This window comes from Copidosoma floridanum, unplaced genomic scaffold, assembly GCF_036245765.1.
Source record: "Copidosoma floridanum isolate Cflo_tuat_1 unplaced genomic scaffold, Cflo_Japanese_pri ptg000020l, whole genome shotgun sequence".
NCBI lineage: Eukaryota > Metazoa > Arthropoda > Insecta > Hymenoptera > Encyrtidae > Copidosoma > Copidosoma floridanum.
The window spans coordinates 25419367-25438702 of NW_028321897.1; the positions used below are offsets into that span (position 1 = coordinate 25419367).

At 32.0% G+C, this 19336-nt stretch overlaps 1 protein-coding gene across 6 annotated transcripts in view; it reads right to left on the reverse strand.

Annotated features, from left to right (window-relative positions):
- The window catches only part of Wdr33 (WD repeat domain 33), a 312953-nt gene that overhangs the window by 173319 nt on the left and 120298 nt on the right, over nt 1-19336 (reverse strand). For all 6 annotated transcript variants that reach the window (XM_089593911.1, XM_089593910.1, XM_089593909.1 and 3 more), the window contains exon 4: nt 6728-6879. In XM_089593911.1, coding sequence (XP_089450037.1) covers nt 6728-6879 — 152 coding nt within the window. The remainder of the gene's footprint in view (nt 1-6727; nt 6880-19336) is intronic.

Below are 19336 nucleotides of genomic sequence, written 5' to 3' on the forward strand. Positions count from 1 at the left end.
AAAAATTACCTAATTGCCGACTTCACTTATCAGAGAGCAAAAAGGCTGTTTTTTGCAATCAATTTCTCAAATACTTTCTTTTGTTAGTAGCTGGCTAAATATAGACAAAAAAAATTACGTTTGAAAATGACTTCATGTTGGCTAACAACTTTTTTATAGCCTTTTTCGGAGAGAACCTTTATTTGATTTTTGTTACGGTTCAAGAAAACGTTAAGACTGATCAGGTTTAAATTTCGTGGGTACATTAACGACTACTAATACCTGTCTTGAGTTCAAATTTACGCTCTTAGAATTGTAAAGAACGTGAGTTATTTACTTTTTTGGACCCAACACGGCCTATTTAGTAGTATCAAAATTACGTATCTTTCTTACCACATACTTATTTATGTGCAATTTTTCGGTTTTCTACTAAACGCACACAGCCTGTTTTGACAATGTTTCCATTTTTTTTGTGGCCTTGACTGATATTTGTAGACATTAAATTCTGTGTCAATCCGTTACTATCTATTAAAACCACTACCTTTATTTCCAAGATAGTCAGAATTTTTGGGTTCGAAAAACTAATTCAATCACACTATTATTGCAGGAGAGCGTCTTCGTATACTTTTGAATCACTTACACAGTTTACTCATTTTATAAGTACTCACGTTATTTCGAGATCTACTTCACACTATTTTTAGTATTATATTTTGCTACTACCTTTCTCTGGGTTTTTGCAGTTATTGTCATCACCGGTGATTGTCTTCCAGTTGTAACAAGGCAGGTCTGGCTGCTAGTCTCACGCCACTCTAGCTGATGCAACGTGTATGACTATGAAAATCACATATTCAAAGGCTTACAATACCAAAATTTTTTTGTTTTTCTTTGTGGCTCCTTGGGTAAAAAAAAAAACAACACGGACGAAGACGCGGCGCCTACACACAGCAGCAACACCGACTAGAGAGAGCTTGAGTGGACGCACGCGCAACTCTGTTCGGTCAGCTGCGGCTGCCTTCGGGTATAAGAAAGAGATAAAAAAAAGGCCGTAGAATTAGGCACTACGGTTGCAGAAAAGGCAAGAGGCCTCCCAAGTTAGTATCGGTCTGAGAGCCATTACGCAAGGAGAGATAGTTCGGAGATAGAGAAAGGATTTTTGTGTACCACAGTTTTCTTTACATGTTCTTCATTACTTCGTGAGGAACTAGAGAGCGAAAGTTTTATTCGAGAGGGCATAAGAAATCAAGGAAGAGAGGGAGAAGCAACCTAGGTGCTGTACCTACGTCAACGGTGCTTACCACCCAGAGCGAGGTTTAAGATGAGAGAGAAAGTTTGAGTTTAACGAAATTTATTAATATCAAAGGTTACACGTACCCATATGGTAGAAGCTTTCAAATATCAATAGATCGAGTCGAGAGGTAGCGTGACTTCCCCCGTTTTCTTGCGTCGTGCTAGGCCTCGCAAGCGCCGATAGGACACCCAGACACTGGTCAGGAGTAGAGGACAGGGATAAGAAGAGAAAGTGTGTGCTGGTGTGTATCTGTGCAAGAGAGAGTATGAAAGAAAGAGAGAGAGAGAGCCGTGTGTGAGAAAGCTTAGAAAGGACATCAAAGACATTGGACCAGGGAAAGGACAGAGTCTAGGGACAGTGGGAGTCCGTAGAGTAGGGCATAGTAGTAGAGTAGCCATGAGTCGGACGTATATCAGGAGACCGGACTGGAGTGTTCCAGGTAAAACAGCAAAGAGAGAAAGAGAGAGAGAGAGAGAGACAGAAAGAAGCTAGGGTACATAGACAAAGCACGCAGTGATTGGGGTAGGACGAGGACGAGAAACAGACTATAAGAAGAGAGAGAGAGAGAGATTAGAAAATATTAAATTAAATTGTATTTAAAGACTAAGAGAGAAGAGAGTAGTGTAGGCTTCGGAAGTGAGGAATGAGCAATCGTGTGTGTGTGCGAGCAACATAAGCCTGGCGTGCAACAGGACGAAGGCCCTTCCTGGCCATAGGACCCGAGACGCATGCTCGCAGTTCGCGCAGCAAGGTGGTCACTTTTGTATCCTCCTTTTTTCTATACAGGTACAAGGGCAAAGTGACACAGTGTATAAAGAAACCGTTTATATTGCGCAAGATTATATGGTGATTGATGTTATTTTACTTCAAAATTATACAAGGGATTGAATACTCAAATGTAATTAAAATACATTGTTTTTTCCCCCCGGAATGTGCCAAAACTATAAATGATTTATACCTTAATTTAAACGTTATTTTATTGAATGAACAGACTATATGCTAGGTACAATATCCTATCTTAAAAGGGAAACGGCTTATAGAACTCAGAAATATTTGATTAAAGTAAGAACTCTTTAATGTGAATGTGATTGATATCAAAGCAATATCCGAGAAAAAGCTGTGACAGTACATTAATTTATGAGACAAAAAAACTGCAACTTTAGTAGTAAACACAAGATGCATTTGGATGATGCAAGAATAAAACTAGCCTTAATACGTCAGTTAAGGTGCGTTTTTTAATGATGCAAGAATGAAAACAAATCTTTGTACTGTAAAACTTACTAAAAATAATGCGAACATGGAAAGTTAACATGCAAGGATGTAAGGATAAAAAGGATCTTTAGAATCTTTAATCAACCTGTAAAAGATTGAAGATAAAAATAAACATTAGTATGAGGCTAGAGAGTTAGCAAGCTTAGCTTAGAAAAAATTAGAAAAAATCTCTGGCTTGCAATAGAAAATGTATTACTTATAAACATGGTGCAGCATACACAAATATACTTTCTATTCCAAAAAGCACCCTCTAAGCTAAGCTCGCCAAATTGTTTAGTTTTCTTTTTGCCAACTCACCAGCCCTATAGTAAACTTACTTATAAATGATAGAAGAATTAAAAGTATTCTTGTCACTACAAATATGCATTTTTTATAATTCTAGGATGAAAATAGACCGTAGTACTGGAAATAAACCTATAAATAATGCGTAGATAAAACTAGTCTTGGTACTGCACAGTATAGGATGCATTCTTCAATGATGCAAGGATGGAAATGAGCTTGGTGTTGTAAAGTTACTTACAAATGAAAAAGCAACTATAAAAAGTATTTTTATCACTGCACATAGCATGCATTTTCGAATAAGAAAATGGAAAGTTGAATAATACTTATAATGATTTAAACTTAACTCATTTTTCTAATACTTGTTTCGCAGAACATGATGTGGATATTGTAGAAGATTGTTTTGCAGCATACGATGCGTGGCAGAAACAATATATACAAGTATCGATAGTACATTAAATTTTGATTATTCTGGTTCTGATATTGCGTTACTGCCTGAGTATCTAAACACATTATCAGTACCATTGCTCCCTTCTAGGTTATATATTTTCAAGCTGATCGATACTTGTATACTTAAACGCTTATTTAAAATCTTAACATCAGTGAATGTTTATGTAATGAAACCAGGAACTCACTTTTAGAACTGCGTAGTTATGTATTACAATATAAGATTCTAACTGATAATGAGAAAGGAGTAATTGACTATTGTAAAGAACTGAAACTGACTATTCTTTTGTAATAAAAAAACAACAGTTTCTCATTAATTTAGCTTTTTCAATAACAATAAATAAATCGCAAGAACAGACTTTTCATGAAATCGCTATTGATGGGGGCCTTTAATAATGAGCAAGAGTCTCGACTTTACTGACAAATTAACCTAAATACATTTTTATTAATGAATAGTTTTATAGCTTTTTTTATTTAAGTAGTAAAATAATTCTAAAAGTCGGTACTGTAGAAGTATTTCGAAGCCTTAATTTATCAAAATCCATTGAGAATCAAAGCTAAATAGTTACAGCTCATAAATGTTCAAGTTACATGCTACCCTATGCGACTTAAGAACTTTTTAAAAAATATCGTAAGTTCGTTTCCAAATACATCTTTGAGGATGTCACAGATAACATCAACAAAGACGTAGCTAAGGATATAGCTATCAACGTCCCTGGTAGATGTTGTTATTTTGAAAAATATGTTTTAAAAGTATTATTTAGCCATTGTAGATGCTATAATCTGCATACTAACTCTAAAACAGATTAATTTAAATGATTAAATTAAATAAGAATGAGAAAAATATCTTCTCCATGTGCAGATCGAACACACAACCTCCTGTTTTCTAGACAGTGGCTCTACCACTTGAGCTACTGAGGAGCCGTAAGTTTACTCGCACGGTAAGTTTGGATAAGTTCTCATTCTTAATTTTTAAAGCTGTCTTTCACCTAAGCTCGATATAGTAGGTATATGACTCTAATGCTTGTAGGTAAACTAGAAATCTAATACGAACAATAGGTGTACAAGCGAATGTTGATGCATTTTCATCATTGTATAAATAGGCGCATATGTATAGATGGCGGCACTTTTTATACAAGCACTCCATATCCTTCATACATGCCCTTTTCTCAATATACAATATACTGAAGATTCATAATACTAAGCCACATAATTTCTTTTTCAAGAAATTTTCTTAAGCAGTGGACATCAATTCTGACTAGATCATTAGTTTTTCTGATGTTCGAACTGTTGATAAAAGAAGATATTTACGTTACAAGGTGTAAATTTTTACTTGATAATAGTGTACAATAAGAAGGTATTTCCCACGCTGTTTCTATTTTGTATAAGTGAATAACCTATTTTTTTTTTAATTTTGTACATAAATCCTGCAGGACGAATCTCACTCATGTTGGACTCACGTATACGGATGGTGCCGTTAAATTTTGAGTCTATTACTATTCGTACAAAAAATATTTTTTTTATACTTGCTACATTAATAACCATTTTACCTAATGTGTGTGGATAATTGATTTTCTTTGCGCAGATAACATAATGAAAAAACATAGTCTATACACACTAGGAAAAAAATTTTCTGTATAATGTTATTGCATATAGTGTAGAAAGTTAAATTTTCCCAAATAAGACATGGTGTCAAATTCAAATTCAGTAGTATTGCATAAAAACACGCGTTAGCAGCAGGCGACACTAAGTGCATACGTTTAAGATGGAGAAACAAGGCAAATGCTTAAATTAAGTAATATGTAATTCAATGTAATATGTAATATGTAATTCAAATTGAGTCCATAAACCTACATTTCTCCAGATGTTAATTGATTTGGGATAATATGAACTTCATAGATATTGTGGGGAACTGTTATGAGCATCATAGAGATACGAACTTTAACGATGTTACACAACTAAGCCTATCCTAGAGCAACGTACATATTCTATGTTATTAAACTTGTTTGCTATAAAAAAAAATTAGAAGTTTAAATTAAATTTTTATCTTTATCTTAAAGGGATGCTATATTTAATAAGCTATTTTTCATACACAGTGGACTATTATTTTTGTTCTGTATAGTATTATATTGAATAAATGTACTTTGTAACACAAGCAGATTTTTAGTAAGTTAAAAGCATTTCAATGAACTGATTTTCAGAATCAGATGAACATACTTACATACCCCAAGAAGCTAAATATAACATTGGCTCGAAGTACTGGGTAAACATGTTGAAGGCTGTTACGGTCAAGCCAAAGTACTTGCCGAATGCAGGGATCTTTCAATATTAATTGTTCAGGAATTACTGAGGATCAATGAAACTTTTGATTGGTCTTAGTCGTTTATACAGCGTTTATTTAATATTGTATATTTGTGTTATAATAGCAGTTAGCACAGCTCAGAGCGACATTGATGTTGGCTCTTTGCTAGTTGATAAATGTCTGATTTATTATATTAATAGCGGAGAGAATAACTAAAGTTAACTATCTACAAATACACACAAGTAGTCATTATCAGTATCAAAATGATTTACGTTATATTAGCTAACATTTATACTGGATCGAACGTTAAGACTGACAGTAATATAAAGAGATAAGACACAACAATATAAGTTTTGAAATTAAGGTATGTATAAATATAAAGTGAAAGTTACGAAATTAATAAGTAATAATTTTTAATAATAAAGCAAAGTTACAGCTATTACAATTCTAGTAAATCCAACTATTACATGAAACGAATTACGCCGAGAAAAACGAAGATGGCATGAAAAGATAAAATGTGTTTTAGGCTATCACAGAACAAAATTTTTTTTAAGGTAAACCCACGCTGACTTCCAGTGAATGTATGATATTTTTTGCTTATGTCTAAAACCGTTAGCGTAACAACACTGAAAAGTCCTACCGACTATCAAGGATGAGATGTTCAAAACCATTCTTTCTCCTGCTTTACTGAATACTTTAAGCCTATGTTATATTGGACTTACTCGGAACGTATTCAACTTTAACAACTTGAAAAAATTAGTTTATTTGAGAGCTATTACCTAATAGTGTGGTTAAGGCCCAAAATACGAATAATGATAAAGTTTTTCAACGTCAACAAAAAACTTCAAACAAACTTACTACGTTAACAGTTTCATAGAAATTGAAACAATTTTTAGATTTGATATCAGAAAAATTACTTTCTAAATCATTAAGTATTGCTGTTCAAATACGTTGAGAAATCTTCTCTCACACTTAAAGGCATTAATTTATCAAACTACTAATGAAAATGTGTCTATATTATTCAGCAAAATAAAAGTCCTTTCTTTCATCTTATTTGAACTTACATAGAAACTTTTGTGCTTATGATATCTTTGTAAAAATAAAAAAACGAATAGTTCTTAGAAATTTTTCAAGATCTACGTTGACAAATAACAACTTACCTTAATCCTCGTATTGCTTCTTTATGGGCTTGAAACATTTTAACGTTATTCATATTACTTTGCCAATATTTAACATATCCTGCATGGTCTCCCGTAACCATCCAGCATTCATTATGCGACCATACCATAGTCCTAACCGGACTATCATGTGCCTTTGAAAAATATGGTTTATTAAAAAACAATAAATATTTTTAAATAAAGAAAGAAAATGTACATGTAATAATCTTGGATACTTGTTCATCAATTAAAATTTGACACAACAAATTTTTACGAGTGTATAAAAAACAAAAGTAAGTGAAAACGCATCAAAATAAACAGATAAAAAATCTTAAGGGAAGTAATTCCACATTTAAACCTTAGTTTTTTTTTATGTCGGTAGATCGAAGTAATTTTATGTTGATAGATTTAGTAGCAAAGCTTCACTTTTACTGACACATAAAAAAAAGTACTCATTTCAGAATATTAAAAATTCAACAATTACTAAGATAAGGCTTACTACATTTCTTCCTACAACCTCGAAAATAAAAAAAATTCGCTTGTTTTCTGCTTTTTTTGTAAAGGCCAAATTTTCAATTAGACCCCATAGCCTGCCAAGACCCCCACAGCCAAGCGACTCAATGTTTTGTAGCAGCCCCCCACAGTCTATCCACCGGGACAATAACTGTCAGGTGACAGTAAATTGCTTTTTTTTTTTTATTTATTTTTTTACTTATTTGAAGGTTCAAATCGCCAATAAAAAAAAAGCAATTTTATAGTTGTAACTAATATAAACAACTTTTTTAAATAAATAAAGAAAAATTATAAATCATTTGAATTGTTTGGAAAAGTAGTTCTTTTTAATTCATTCAAATATAAGGATTTTAGACCGTTGATTTTTTTGAATTTACTACATAAATACATAAATACTCATACATTTGATACATTTGATGGTACATATATTGTTAGTTTTTTACTGTGGCAAAATCACAATTGATTTAGCTTTTACCACTATAATCTGTAATAGCGGGACAAAATTTTTTTCACTAAACACTTTTTTTGATACAATTTCAAACTATAAAAAAAGCTTCAATAATAATGATGACATAATAGTATTAGTTTAGTATAAGTATTACCAACCCTTTTTCAAACTAATAGTGTGACTCTGCCTAATAAGCCGGCCAGGTGTTGGCTTGTCCTTCGAAAAAAAGCCCCAAGAGATCCAGACATCACCAGAAAAATCGAGTATTTTTATAAAAATCAGATAAAAAATGTTGCGACATCCTGGGTACTCATCCGATCGAAAAAGTCTGAGATGAAAATGTCGATGATTTTCGATAGGATTCAAACCCACGATCTTCAAGTTTCTCTGGCTAAGAGGCGAGAACGCTAAGCACTAAGCCATCAGAGCTCTTGAAAATGATATAATACTGTCAGCCATTAAAATACTTTCATTTCTTTTTTTTATGATGGAAAAAATGAGACAAAAGTCTTATCCTAGATCAATTAATTTTTTTCGGATATTCCAAACGTTTACAGGTAAAAAAAAGGTTCAAAATCTTTTAACATTAAGAAATAAGGTAATAAATTAATTTTTCGTACGGAACGGATTTTCCTGATCCTCCAGGACCATTACCAGGGTGGCTACTAAATTTTCAAATCGATTATTCCTGACTTTCCCTGACTTTTTCCATGACAAATTTATAATTCTCCTTGATATTACTTTTAATCATATCAGTAATAAAATACTGGGAAATTATAAGATGATTAAATGAAAATATAGAGCTTCAGTTTTTTTAAAATACAAATTATTTTTATTTGCAAAATAAGTACGAAATTAAAAATTTCATTGTATACTTCCATTTTGATTATTAAATTAAATAATTCTACAAATTTTTAAGGTTTCATGCATTAAACATAGTTTAAGGACAGGAACAGTATTCAGAAACTTTGACAAGAATTAAAATATTATAAATTAGAACTTAAAAGTACGTTAGACAACTCTAATAAAGAATCTAATTTAAAGCTGACTTTATCTTTTTTATTTTTATTTCTTCCATCTTAGCAATGAATCAAGCTGTTTCTTGTTGCATTTTTTCTAGCCTTTTATTCTTTGTATTCACCAATTCTCATAAATTTGTTTCTTGCAATTTTTTTTCAGATTTTTAGTTTATTCTTCAGTTTGATTTTTTTTCTTTCTTTCTAGAGCTTCTAAGTATACTAATAATGAATCTCTGCACCTCAAAATCAAACTTTTCAAAACTTCAATATTTTGCATTCCTCCATAAAACTTCCCAGAATCTTACACGACTCTTTCTGCGATTAGAGAGTGTTCAGCAAGATTTACAATTATAGTCTCCTTGTTTACTAAAAACCCTCATTCTACTTGTTGCATGACCATAAAATAATGTGAAAACCAGTTGCAAAATATCACAAAATATATTTCTATTATTTGAATTTACCAATTTTTTATTTCATAAATGTTGGAAATGAGAGCGACCGACAGTAGGCCCGGCTTTTGTGTACATTGTGTACACTTGTAGTCTCTGTCAGCTCAACGCTCTGTGCGTGTGCGCTTGGTCAACTTGGCGCGCTGCAGGTATGTGTGTGCGTATTCACGCGGCAAGCTTTGTATACTGTAAGCGCTAGATTATACTCAGCTCTCATCGAAGATAGACTCTCTTAATTTACGTTGCCAAACTCTAGCATTCAAAGGTGCATACATCACCTTAAATGCTAGTGTAAATCTTCTGATTAACTCTCTCAATACAGTGGACAAAACTCAGTTGTGCAGTGCAGTGCACTTAGTGCTTTGTTTAAGTTGCTCACTGCATAATCTGCAGACCAGCTCAAATAGTTAATTTCATTGAACTACCAGTGATTATCAACAGCAAGATTCAGTGAAACTCTTGTGTATTTCTACAGACAGTAATTGTGTATTTCTACAGACAGTAATTGTGCATTTCTACAGACAATCGTTTTTCGTTAATCAATATTTCAATCAGTTATATTAAATCAGTGCTTTCATTTTCACATTTATTCGTGTAACTTTCAAACTCTCTTGCGAGCTCAAGGCCAGTGCGTGTTTACATATTGTGTTATTCAACTTGACTCTTTTCTTTCTACATTCTTCGCTTTTATATATTTCAATAGTTCATTGCTTAAAGACTATAGACATTATTTCTTTTCTCCTGTATTATTTGACCTTTACTATTTTTGTGAATATTAACTGTGATTTCTTGGCCTTTGAGTGATATTAAACGTTGTTATTTTATGTTGTTTAATTTTATTGTGTTTTATTGTGTCTTCCCAATCACCCTATCCGAGCCTAGTGTGTGCTAACGCCCACGCCTCGAACAATAAATTATCTGAAGGTCTTTTAACTTATTAAAAGCTTTTAAGAATTCCAAAAAATTATCTTTTCAACAAACTTCTTCAAATTGCTTTTACACTCTGTCGGCAATTATCTCACTTATCCATTTACAATTAATAAGAATGTCTAATGCTTCAATAAATGTTTTTTTCGAAGACTTAAATCTATAGTTACTTGAGAATCAAGACATGAAAATGCTCTTGTCAAACTAAATTAAAGTGGAGATCTTTCCAATACTTTTTTAATGAAGTTTCTAAGTATTTTTAGACAATTGTTTTCAAATAAATTGATATCTTTAGCAACTGAACCTTTTGAGTTATAAATAGCTCTTTTTATTGAAGCTGAAAGCTCGATTTGATAGGGAAAAATTAAATTCTCCTTATCTTCGATGCTGAATTTGGTCAAACTCTTATGACTTCTAGTTTTTTAAATTTTTACATAACTTCATTCTGAATGCTTAACAAAACAATGTACAAAAACAGTGCTAAAGGTAAATCAGATTCATAAAAACTTTTAAAAAATTCAACAGTTAATGCAAGCCAGTGGAGAAAGGCAAGTTTAGCTAGCAAAAGTTTGTTTTTTCAACTTTCACGGATAGTTTTGTAGCTATAACAAGCGGGTTCATTTTTATTATCTTTACATTTGTTAACGTAGATTTCTAAGTAAAGAATAATTTTTCTCGCACGCTCTGATGGTTTTGCATTTTAAAGCCATCCTGTACTACGAAATTTTATCAAAAACTTATCTGTTGGAATTTTGAAATAGATAATAAAACTAGCACATCTAGACGGTACCTTTTTTTAAACAAATCATACGCAGATTGTTAAAATTTTGCAATATCCCAAGCAACGGATTTTATAAAATTTTTGAATGCAGTATTTACGGTATAAAGGCAACAAGTTACAATATGAAGAATTATTTTTTCCTATTTCAAGATATCCTTTAGAGAATCTTTTAATAATCTATAAAACTTTAGATTTACGTTTGGTCCGTCCATTAATACCTGCAGTAATATCTGCAAGTCCAGATTTTCTATTACCTTTAAAAATGACTGTAATAAATCTTCAGCCCAAGTGTATCCCAAAAATTCAGAAGTATAGTATCTTGTTACAACCTCTTGTACATCGTTTAACCATGACCTGATCCTAACATCCATTTGACTACGTTGAGATACTTTGCTCAGGGATTCGTCGAAAACAACAACAAAATAAGAAGAGTTTGAACATAAATTAAATAGCTCTTTACGAAAGTAATAAGCAATTTTATAAGGAATAAAGTCATAAATTTTCGTTTTGCCTAGCTGCATTGATTTTGCTATTCTGCTGCCCGGAAACATTTTCGGAAAAATTAATTCAAGTAGCAGCACTTCTAATAGATATGTGTCATGCAATCACATTCAAGCACCAAGTAATTTCAGTAGCATGAACTTTATCTTTTACTAAGTAACTTAAAATTAAACTGATTACTGCCTTATTTCTTTTTATTGAATCTGCAACACGTACACGTGTTTCAATAGTTATGAGTCTTTTATTTAAGTAAGTAAAACTATTTAGAAGAACTTTAATGAATTTGAGTAAATAAGCACTTGAGTCTTAAAACAATTTATTGAATTCTAATTCTTAAATAAAATTTTCAACGAAGTTATAAGACTACTTACATGATTTAAATGTATTAAAAAGACTTGCAAATGATGTTCAACATTTTTTTAATTACGTTTTTCAAACACATTTTAATCTCAATTTTAATGAATTGTTATTTTATTTCAAGTATAGGCTAACTAAAGAGTTTCTAACTGTTTATTTTACATAAGTCATATGAATTTTGGATAATAAAAAGAATTATAAATAAATAATACAATTTTTTTTTCTTTTTTTCTTACCTCCGGCAATATTGCCAGATTCAGCGGTGTTACATTTAAAAGAAATGTCAATCAAATAATGTTTCGAATTTCGCTGTGGTTCCACATCCAATTTGTCAGAAACAAAAATGTTTAATTGTAGGCTTGTCTTTCGGTCTTCTAGAGTTTTTTGATGACATTTATCTCTTTTATGACTAAGGAGAGCACGTTCTCTCATATTACTTAGTGAAAATTTTTTTTTTGCCTTCTTTACAATATGCATTAATGCTCGCAGTGAAATCGTTTTTACAACGTTGAATTTACAACAAATATTTTGGATTATTTCACCAATTTTCATGATAGAAAGTTTTTTGTCTAACTATGATAAATATTGATTTTTTTTTTAAAACAAATACATAAAATTTTCAGATTAATAATTTTATTCATCATAGTTAGACTCATAAATTCGTTATGATGAATATTTTATAACATTCGGAAAAATCAAATTAGAATTATTTTACGCTCTCTGATAAAATTATAAAAGTAAAAGCATTTTGCCTTTACATATTATACTGTTCCTTAACGAGTGAGTTTATAATTTTCACAAACAAACTCATTGTTATATACTGTCTGTTTGATCAATAACCTGCGTACAAAGTCTGATGAGGCTGGCGCAAATAGTGAACAAAACGTTGCAAAGAAAATAAACACAGAGAAAAATGAGATACACTGTTGGATTTAATTTTTCTAGTCCTCACCGTAACCAGATCACCGATTTATTTCCCACTTACAATTCAATAAAAATAATTACTTACATCTTAAGAATAAGTTCTTCTGTTGAGAGTCTTATTTACTAATATAAATATGTATCAAAATTCGAGTCAAAGTAAGATTACTGTATGAATATCGAAATCTAGTACAATAAATTCTTAAGGATATTCCATCATTCCATTTTAATGTGAGTTAAAACTTGTATCTAGATTTGCTGAAGTAGTTTAATTTCACGTAAGAAAAAACAGAAGGAAAAATAAATATACTTATCTTAATTTTATTTTTTTTCTTTACCATGGGCCCAAAGTGCAACTGCCGCTTTGCACTCTCGGGTCACACTTTGCACCCTTGGAAACACTTTAGGCCTATGGGAAAAAAAGTTTTTTGCGCCTTCCGGGCCCAAAGTACTTTTTTCTCATACCCCCGCCGAAAGTAAGACTTTGTTTCCTGATTTTGGGAAGCAAAGTGCTACAATCTTCCCAGGTAAAAAATCGCATGTACTGCTCATAGGAAAAGTATTGTGCCATCCTCTGCGTGGTTGCCACCCTTGCCTACGGCTCTGGAGGCACTTTCCTCGCAGAGGATGCCAAAATACTTTCCCTAATAAGCAGTAAATGCGATTTTTACCTAAGAGGTTATGTTACACTTTTCTCCCTCAAATCAGGGAAAAACGTCGTACTTTCAGAGGAGGAAGAGAAAAAATCGTATACGGGTCCCGGGAACAAAGTACGGCATCGTTTCTCGGGTTTTTGCCCCCTCGCCTTCGGCTCGGGAGGCAATTACACACCCGAGAGAGAATGACGTACTTTTCTCCCTTAGTGCGTAATATACTAATCTGCCCTATGGCCCTAAGTGATTTACCGGGCACAAAATTTTACTTTGCGCTCTCGGTAAGAAAAACATTATACGCGACTCGGGCACCAACATACAACAATCGCTCCCTTGGGCTCTTATGATTGTACTTTGTGCCCTAGTGACGTAATGTACCATTTTTTGCAGAATTCGCTTGGATAATGACTGAATATTCAAACTATGAAGAATAACTTCAAAAAATCGCCTTATAAATTATAAATTCATTAAGTATATAAGTCACTCAGAACATTTTTTCATTATTATCATAAAGCGGTGAAGCAATGACTTGCACATATTAAAGCGAGTTGAAGCACAATTCTTACACAACATTCATACACGAAGTAAAACACGAATATAGTTAAGTCGTTGGTAGTTGGTATTATATTGCACATACCTAATTTACTATAAAGATGATGGAATTTACATAAATACATTTTCATTTAAAACTGATATGTGACACCACAACATGTGTGTGCTTATCGAGGTCACTCCTGTGTATATAGGTACGCTTTAATTCACGCATGTTTTGTTTTGATTATGTATTTTTCCAAGTCCCACATGTCCCACAATTTAAGTTAAGCTTTTCTTTGTCCAGGCTATCGGTATATACATATACACACACACGGATCGGCAGCTCGATTAAGCTTAACTTGTATAGTTTGCCTGATTAACGACGGAGACGTTCGTATAGTAACAATAAAATTTCCCTAACTTTTTAGAAAACGAAGCAAATTTCCTGACTTTCCATAACCTTTCCAAGTATTCTGAGAATTCCCGAACTTTTCCTGACTTTCCAGTTTTCCCTGACGAGTGGCCACTCTGATTGGTACTAGTTAATGAAACAATAAGCATAATTTATCTTCCGATACAAAAATTTAATTCATGTGAAAAAAAGCACGGCTTTCTTTATTATTACTAAAACCTTTTGCGAAAAAATCTGTATACTCTTTTATGTGTTATTGCTTCAAATGTTTTCTCGAAGTAAAAACCATACATCAAATGGTCGTAATTAAAAAGGAAGCATAACTGTACTATCTTAAAAAATTTCATTAATGTTAGTACTATAATCAATTGAACCCCTAATGATTGCACTATACTTAAATGTTTTTTATATTGTAATATGTTATTATACCTTTGAATAATGATACTCAATATTGATAAATGATTCTGAAAAACCATTGACTTTATTGATCTTACTCTAAGCTGATAAGGTTGTCTGTCATTTTTAAAGTGTGTTTTCAACTCTATTTTTTTTAAATACTAATTTTTCTTATTTTGAAAATGTAAGGCTAAGTTAACTACTCTGTGACTTCAACCGCAAATTGGAAACTCTTACTATCTTCATGCTGCTTCCATCGGACTTCAGTTTGTACCATCAACAAAGTTATTTAATTTTGTCAAAAACTTCGTTTTCAGAATCGTTTCCTTCCTTCATTTCCACAAATGCTCTATTAATAGCTTGACGAATGCAGTCATTTACGTATATAATACTTTGAATGGATACAGAGTATTTCATTTAAAAAAATCCATAATACGGTTCAGTCATGAAATCATTAATCACAACTTTATCTTTATTTTTGGTTTTACAATAACGTTTGTGCAAAATATTACTTTTTCTCATAACGGCGGATAACCAAATTTCTTGAACGATATTACATTAGTAGATTAAACAGTCAAGAAAATTTTTCGACACTATTATTATAACGTTTATCCAAACATGGACTCTATGAGGCATACGGAATACTCAGGATGGATTTAACGACTCATCCTGCAAGATAATTATGGTTAAAAGGTATTTAAGCTAATGTCATTTTATGAATGTGTTCAGAGGTAACTAATTTATTTTTTGGGTGTAATGTAATCAGAAAATGTGTATGTGGTAGCTTTGGTCTCTCAAATTCTATAGTGTAAACGTGAGTTGATACTTCACTAGAAATGTGTTCACAAGTTATATCATTCTAAGTGCATTGTAATTTAAAATACAATGATTCAACAGTTATCTTTAAAATATAACTTAATGAATTTTTTTTTGGAATTCGAACAGTATAACTTTTGTTATTAGTACAGTAGTACTTTTTTTATCATAGATATGGAATTTTGTTAGTGCTACTGCATGTCTAGGACCTTCAGCGTATGTAAATAGTAGAATATCAAGGTCACAAATTTTTTGAAATAATCAAAACACCATTAAATGCTGCAGTAAAGAAGCCTCCATAAGGTCAATTATAAATTTTTTTTATTCTGTTTCAAATAATCCAAGCAATTGTTCTGAATTATAACGTTAGCACGTATGAAAAATAGTTAGAGTTAATCTTTTAGCCTATAATAAAAGACGAAATTTTAATCGTTAAGTCTGTATTAATTACAATGTTAAAAGTTACTTATTTATTATTACTTTTAAAATACATTTGCAAAAAAATTTTACTTCATCTTAAGTTTCCTAATGGAAACAATAATGGGAAAACCATAAAATCAACAAAATAAGACAGTTCATTTTAATATGTCTGCTTAGAATAATTTATCCGTAAGTAATAGTGGTGTGAGCAAAGTTAAAAACTCTTATGATAAATCAGAATCCAAAACAGCAATAGCGCCACACTTTGCTGTTAGTGGTTTCCTATACTCATACTTTCATTGATGGTTTTTACATAAAAAAATCATTTTGGAAAAAGTTTTTTATGTTTGAAATTTGATGAAGTATTTGTTGTGTGTAATAATAAAAGTTTTTTTTCAGTTCAAGAAAACTCGAGGTAATAATAGTAATTTATAAGGGGTCAGCAAGTATAGCGCGAAAAGAGGTAGAGCCCTATTAGTATATATTCTCACTTTATATAAATATATTTTTAAAGTATATGATAAGTTTTAATTATATAAAATACTTGTGGACGTAGAGAATTGTACTATCAAATTTTTTATTAGTTGAACAACGTTTCGGTCGATATAGAACAAGTTAAAGACCGTCATTAGGTTCAATGTGAAAAATAACAGTACAATATTGAAGGACAGAAATTTTTTTACAAAAAACAGTAGCCAACACTTTTTACTCAGAATTCATCGCTCATCAAGCAACGTTAGCACCGTTTAAGGTATTTAATTAGTGACTACGAATATTATATGTTAAATAGTATTTTCATAGTATTGAATACTGCAGTATTGGTGCGTAAGTATGCACTACAACAAGTAACACACACGACTGTCCAAAAGTATAAGTCAATGACCTTACAAGTTAGAGGAAACGTTGTATTCTTGGCCCAAAAGCACGTTATTTACATTCTCATAATCAATATGTATATTAAGTTGTACCGTATGTTGTATCATTGTAGCACTCACTTACGTACCAATACTATAGTATTCGATGCTATAAAAGCGCGATTTAAAACTCTATATTCGTAGTTACTGATTGAATATCTTAAGCGGTGCTAACGTCACTTATTAGGCGACCAATTGTGAATAAAACGTGTTTCTAGTGCTATAGTTTTTTTCAAGAATTACTATCAATTGTTTTTTCCTTTTTTTAAATTTTCTCCACATCAAGTTTAAAAACAATTAAAGCATTAAGGCCTATGCTAACCAAAAATAAGAAGCAAATAAATACTCTTTAATGCAAAAAAATAAAACAACTTTAACAGACTCATTAATGCAAGTTCAACTGAGAATGGCTACACTGACAACTAGAACTAAGCCCTTTAATAATTTGAAACTAAAACTGCAATTTAAGATTTCCTTAGAAAATTTCTAAGCTTATGCACTTATCAGTTCTATAATTCTATAATAAAGATCTACAAGCAAGTAGCTTAAAACATGAGCTTACAATCCCAAAATTACTTTCTGATGTACCAAAGGTCAAATAACCTAACCTCCAATCTTAAATATCCAATAGTAAGAACTTTTTTTACGAAATTCCGTAATATTCTTCGTCTACTGGCAGTTCAAAATAAACTTTTCTGAAAAACTTACTTTAAAACAGTAGCCAACAATTTCAGGATAGTTTTCTGAACAATGAAAGCTCAAATAACTCAACCTCAAAACTCAAATATACCAAAACGTCAGTTTTTTACCAAATCTCATTAACTTATAGAAACTGTGGTGTCACAACAAGATAGTCACTGAATGTAACATTATAACTATTTTAAAACATATACATACAATAATTGAGAATTCAAATATAAATTTATTTATGAAATAGATAAAGTGCCTTAGTTACCCTGTAAACTCATTTTGCCCTATTCATTTGTAAGTCACGGAAGATACATTATACCTACCTCTTTCAAAGGGCTTAGTTATATTATTTACACATAGTACCGATGATGCAATAGAACAAAAGTAAAAGCATAGTAGGGGGAGACTGGGTACGGTTGTGCCAAAAGAAGGTTGTGACAGTGATCATATTGGCAAAACTGTAAGAGAGAACCGCTAAATACAAGAAGGGGAAGGAGTGGAGTGCTGGGCCACTTGTACTTCACAGTATAGCATCAGCTGCCATGTGATATCTACGACAGCAGAGGTCTATATTACTTTTGGGGAGTGAAATGTAAGTAATTTCCTTAAACTTTTTTTTTCGATTGCGGCTGTATATGTACAGATCGAGCAATGAGTATTTTTTCGCGTTATACGATGCATATAAGTGCATAAAAGGCAGTAGTTACTTTTCATGTAAGCTATGTTGTGTTTACATGGTAACTTTTTTTTCAAATGAGTGCGGTGGGTACGGTTGTGACATACTGCCTCGGTACGGTTGTGACACAAGTAAAATTAGTTTTTTTCTTTTCAGATGCCTCGTAAATATTCCAAGAGAACAGAAAGAGGTACGTGTAATGTTAAAAGGCATACAATGATACAAAGCAAGGGATTTCTGTACGAAAAGCTGCAGAAATGCACCAAGTAAATCACATGACAATATTGCGATACACTCATAAACGTGAGGCAGCCAATACCAACGGCAATAACGGAGGTAGCGTCAGCATAGGTTGCGTTGTTCACAACAAAGTCTTTTCTAAGGAGCGGGAACAGCGGTTGTCAAAATACCTACTACGTTGCGCGGATATATACTTTGGGTATGTAATATCTATATTTTATTTCAAATTTCAAATTTGATACCTTTAATTAAAAATTAATGTTAAATTTTCCAAAAAGATGGTGCTGTTTATTATGTTCAACATAAGATACAATAAAAGTGATTTAAAACAGTTTTAATGAATTTTTTTAACCTGTCACAATCGTCCCCAGGCATTGTCACAACCGTCCGTCCCTGGGGTGTGGTCGGTTGTGGCATATTTCTTTTTTTCTTTTTTTTCAACAGCTTGTACGTGCGAACGGCTGTATCTGCAGTCATAATTTTCGTACACACATGTAGAGGAGTCTTCAATTGATCATGCCTAGCAATTTTCATTCTACTGAGTGTCATACTTTCAAGTTACGGGCTCTCAAGTAAAAATTGGCACAACCATACCCAGTCCCCCCCTAATCCTACGGTTTCATAGTTTTTTAGTTTCTTACGAGATTGCAGAAATAATAAAAAAAAGTGGCTGAGCAAAACGAGGGCTTAGACAAAAATTCGGATGAATGTTAGGAAGGGAGTGAAGATAAGCTCATTAATACTAGTAATGATAGTGAGTAGGATACAAATAATTTAAAAGGAACGACAGATTAAAATAAAATATGTGATTCATTGGATAAAAAAGATATATTACAGCATATTTTATTATTATTGCTCACCTGTACAAAAAATTTATCCACAATCAAAATCGGTTGCTATGAACAAAGCCCAGATTAATTTTAATTTTTCACCTGTATAAATACA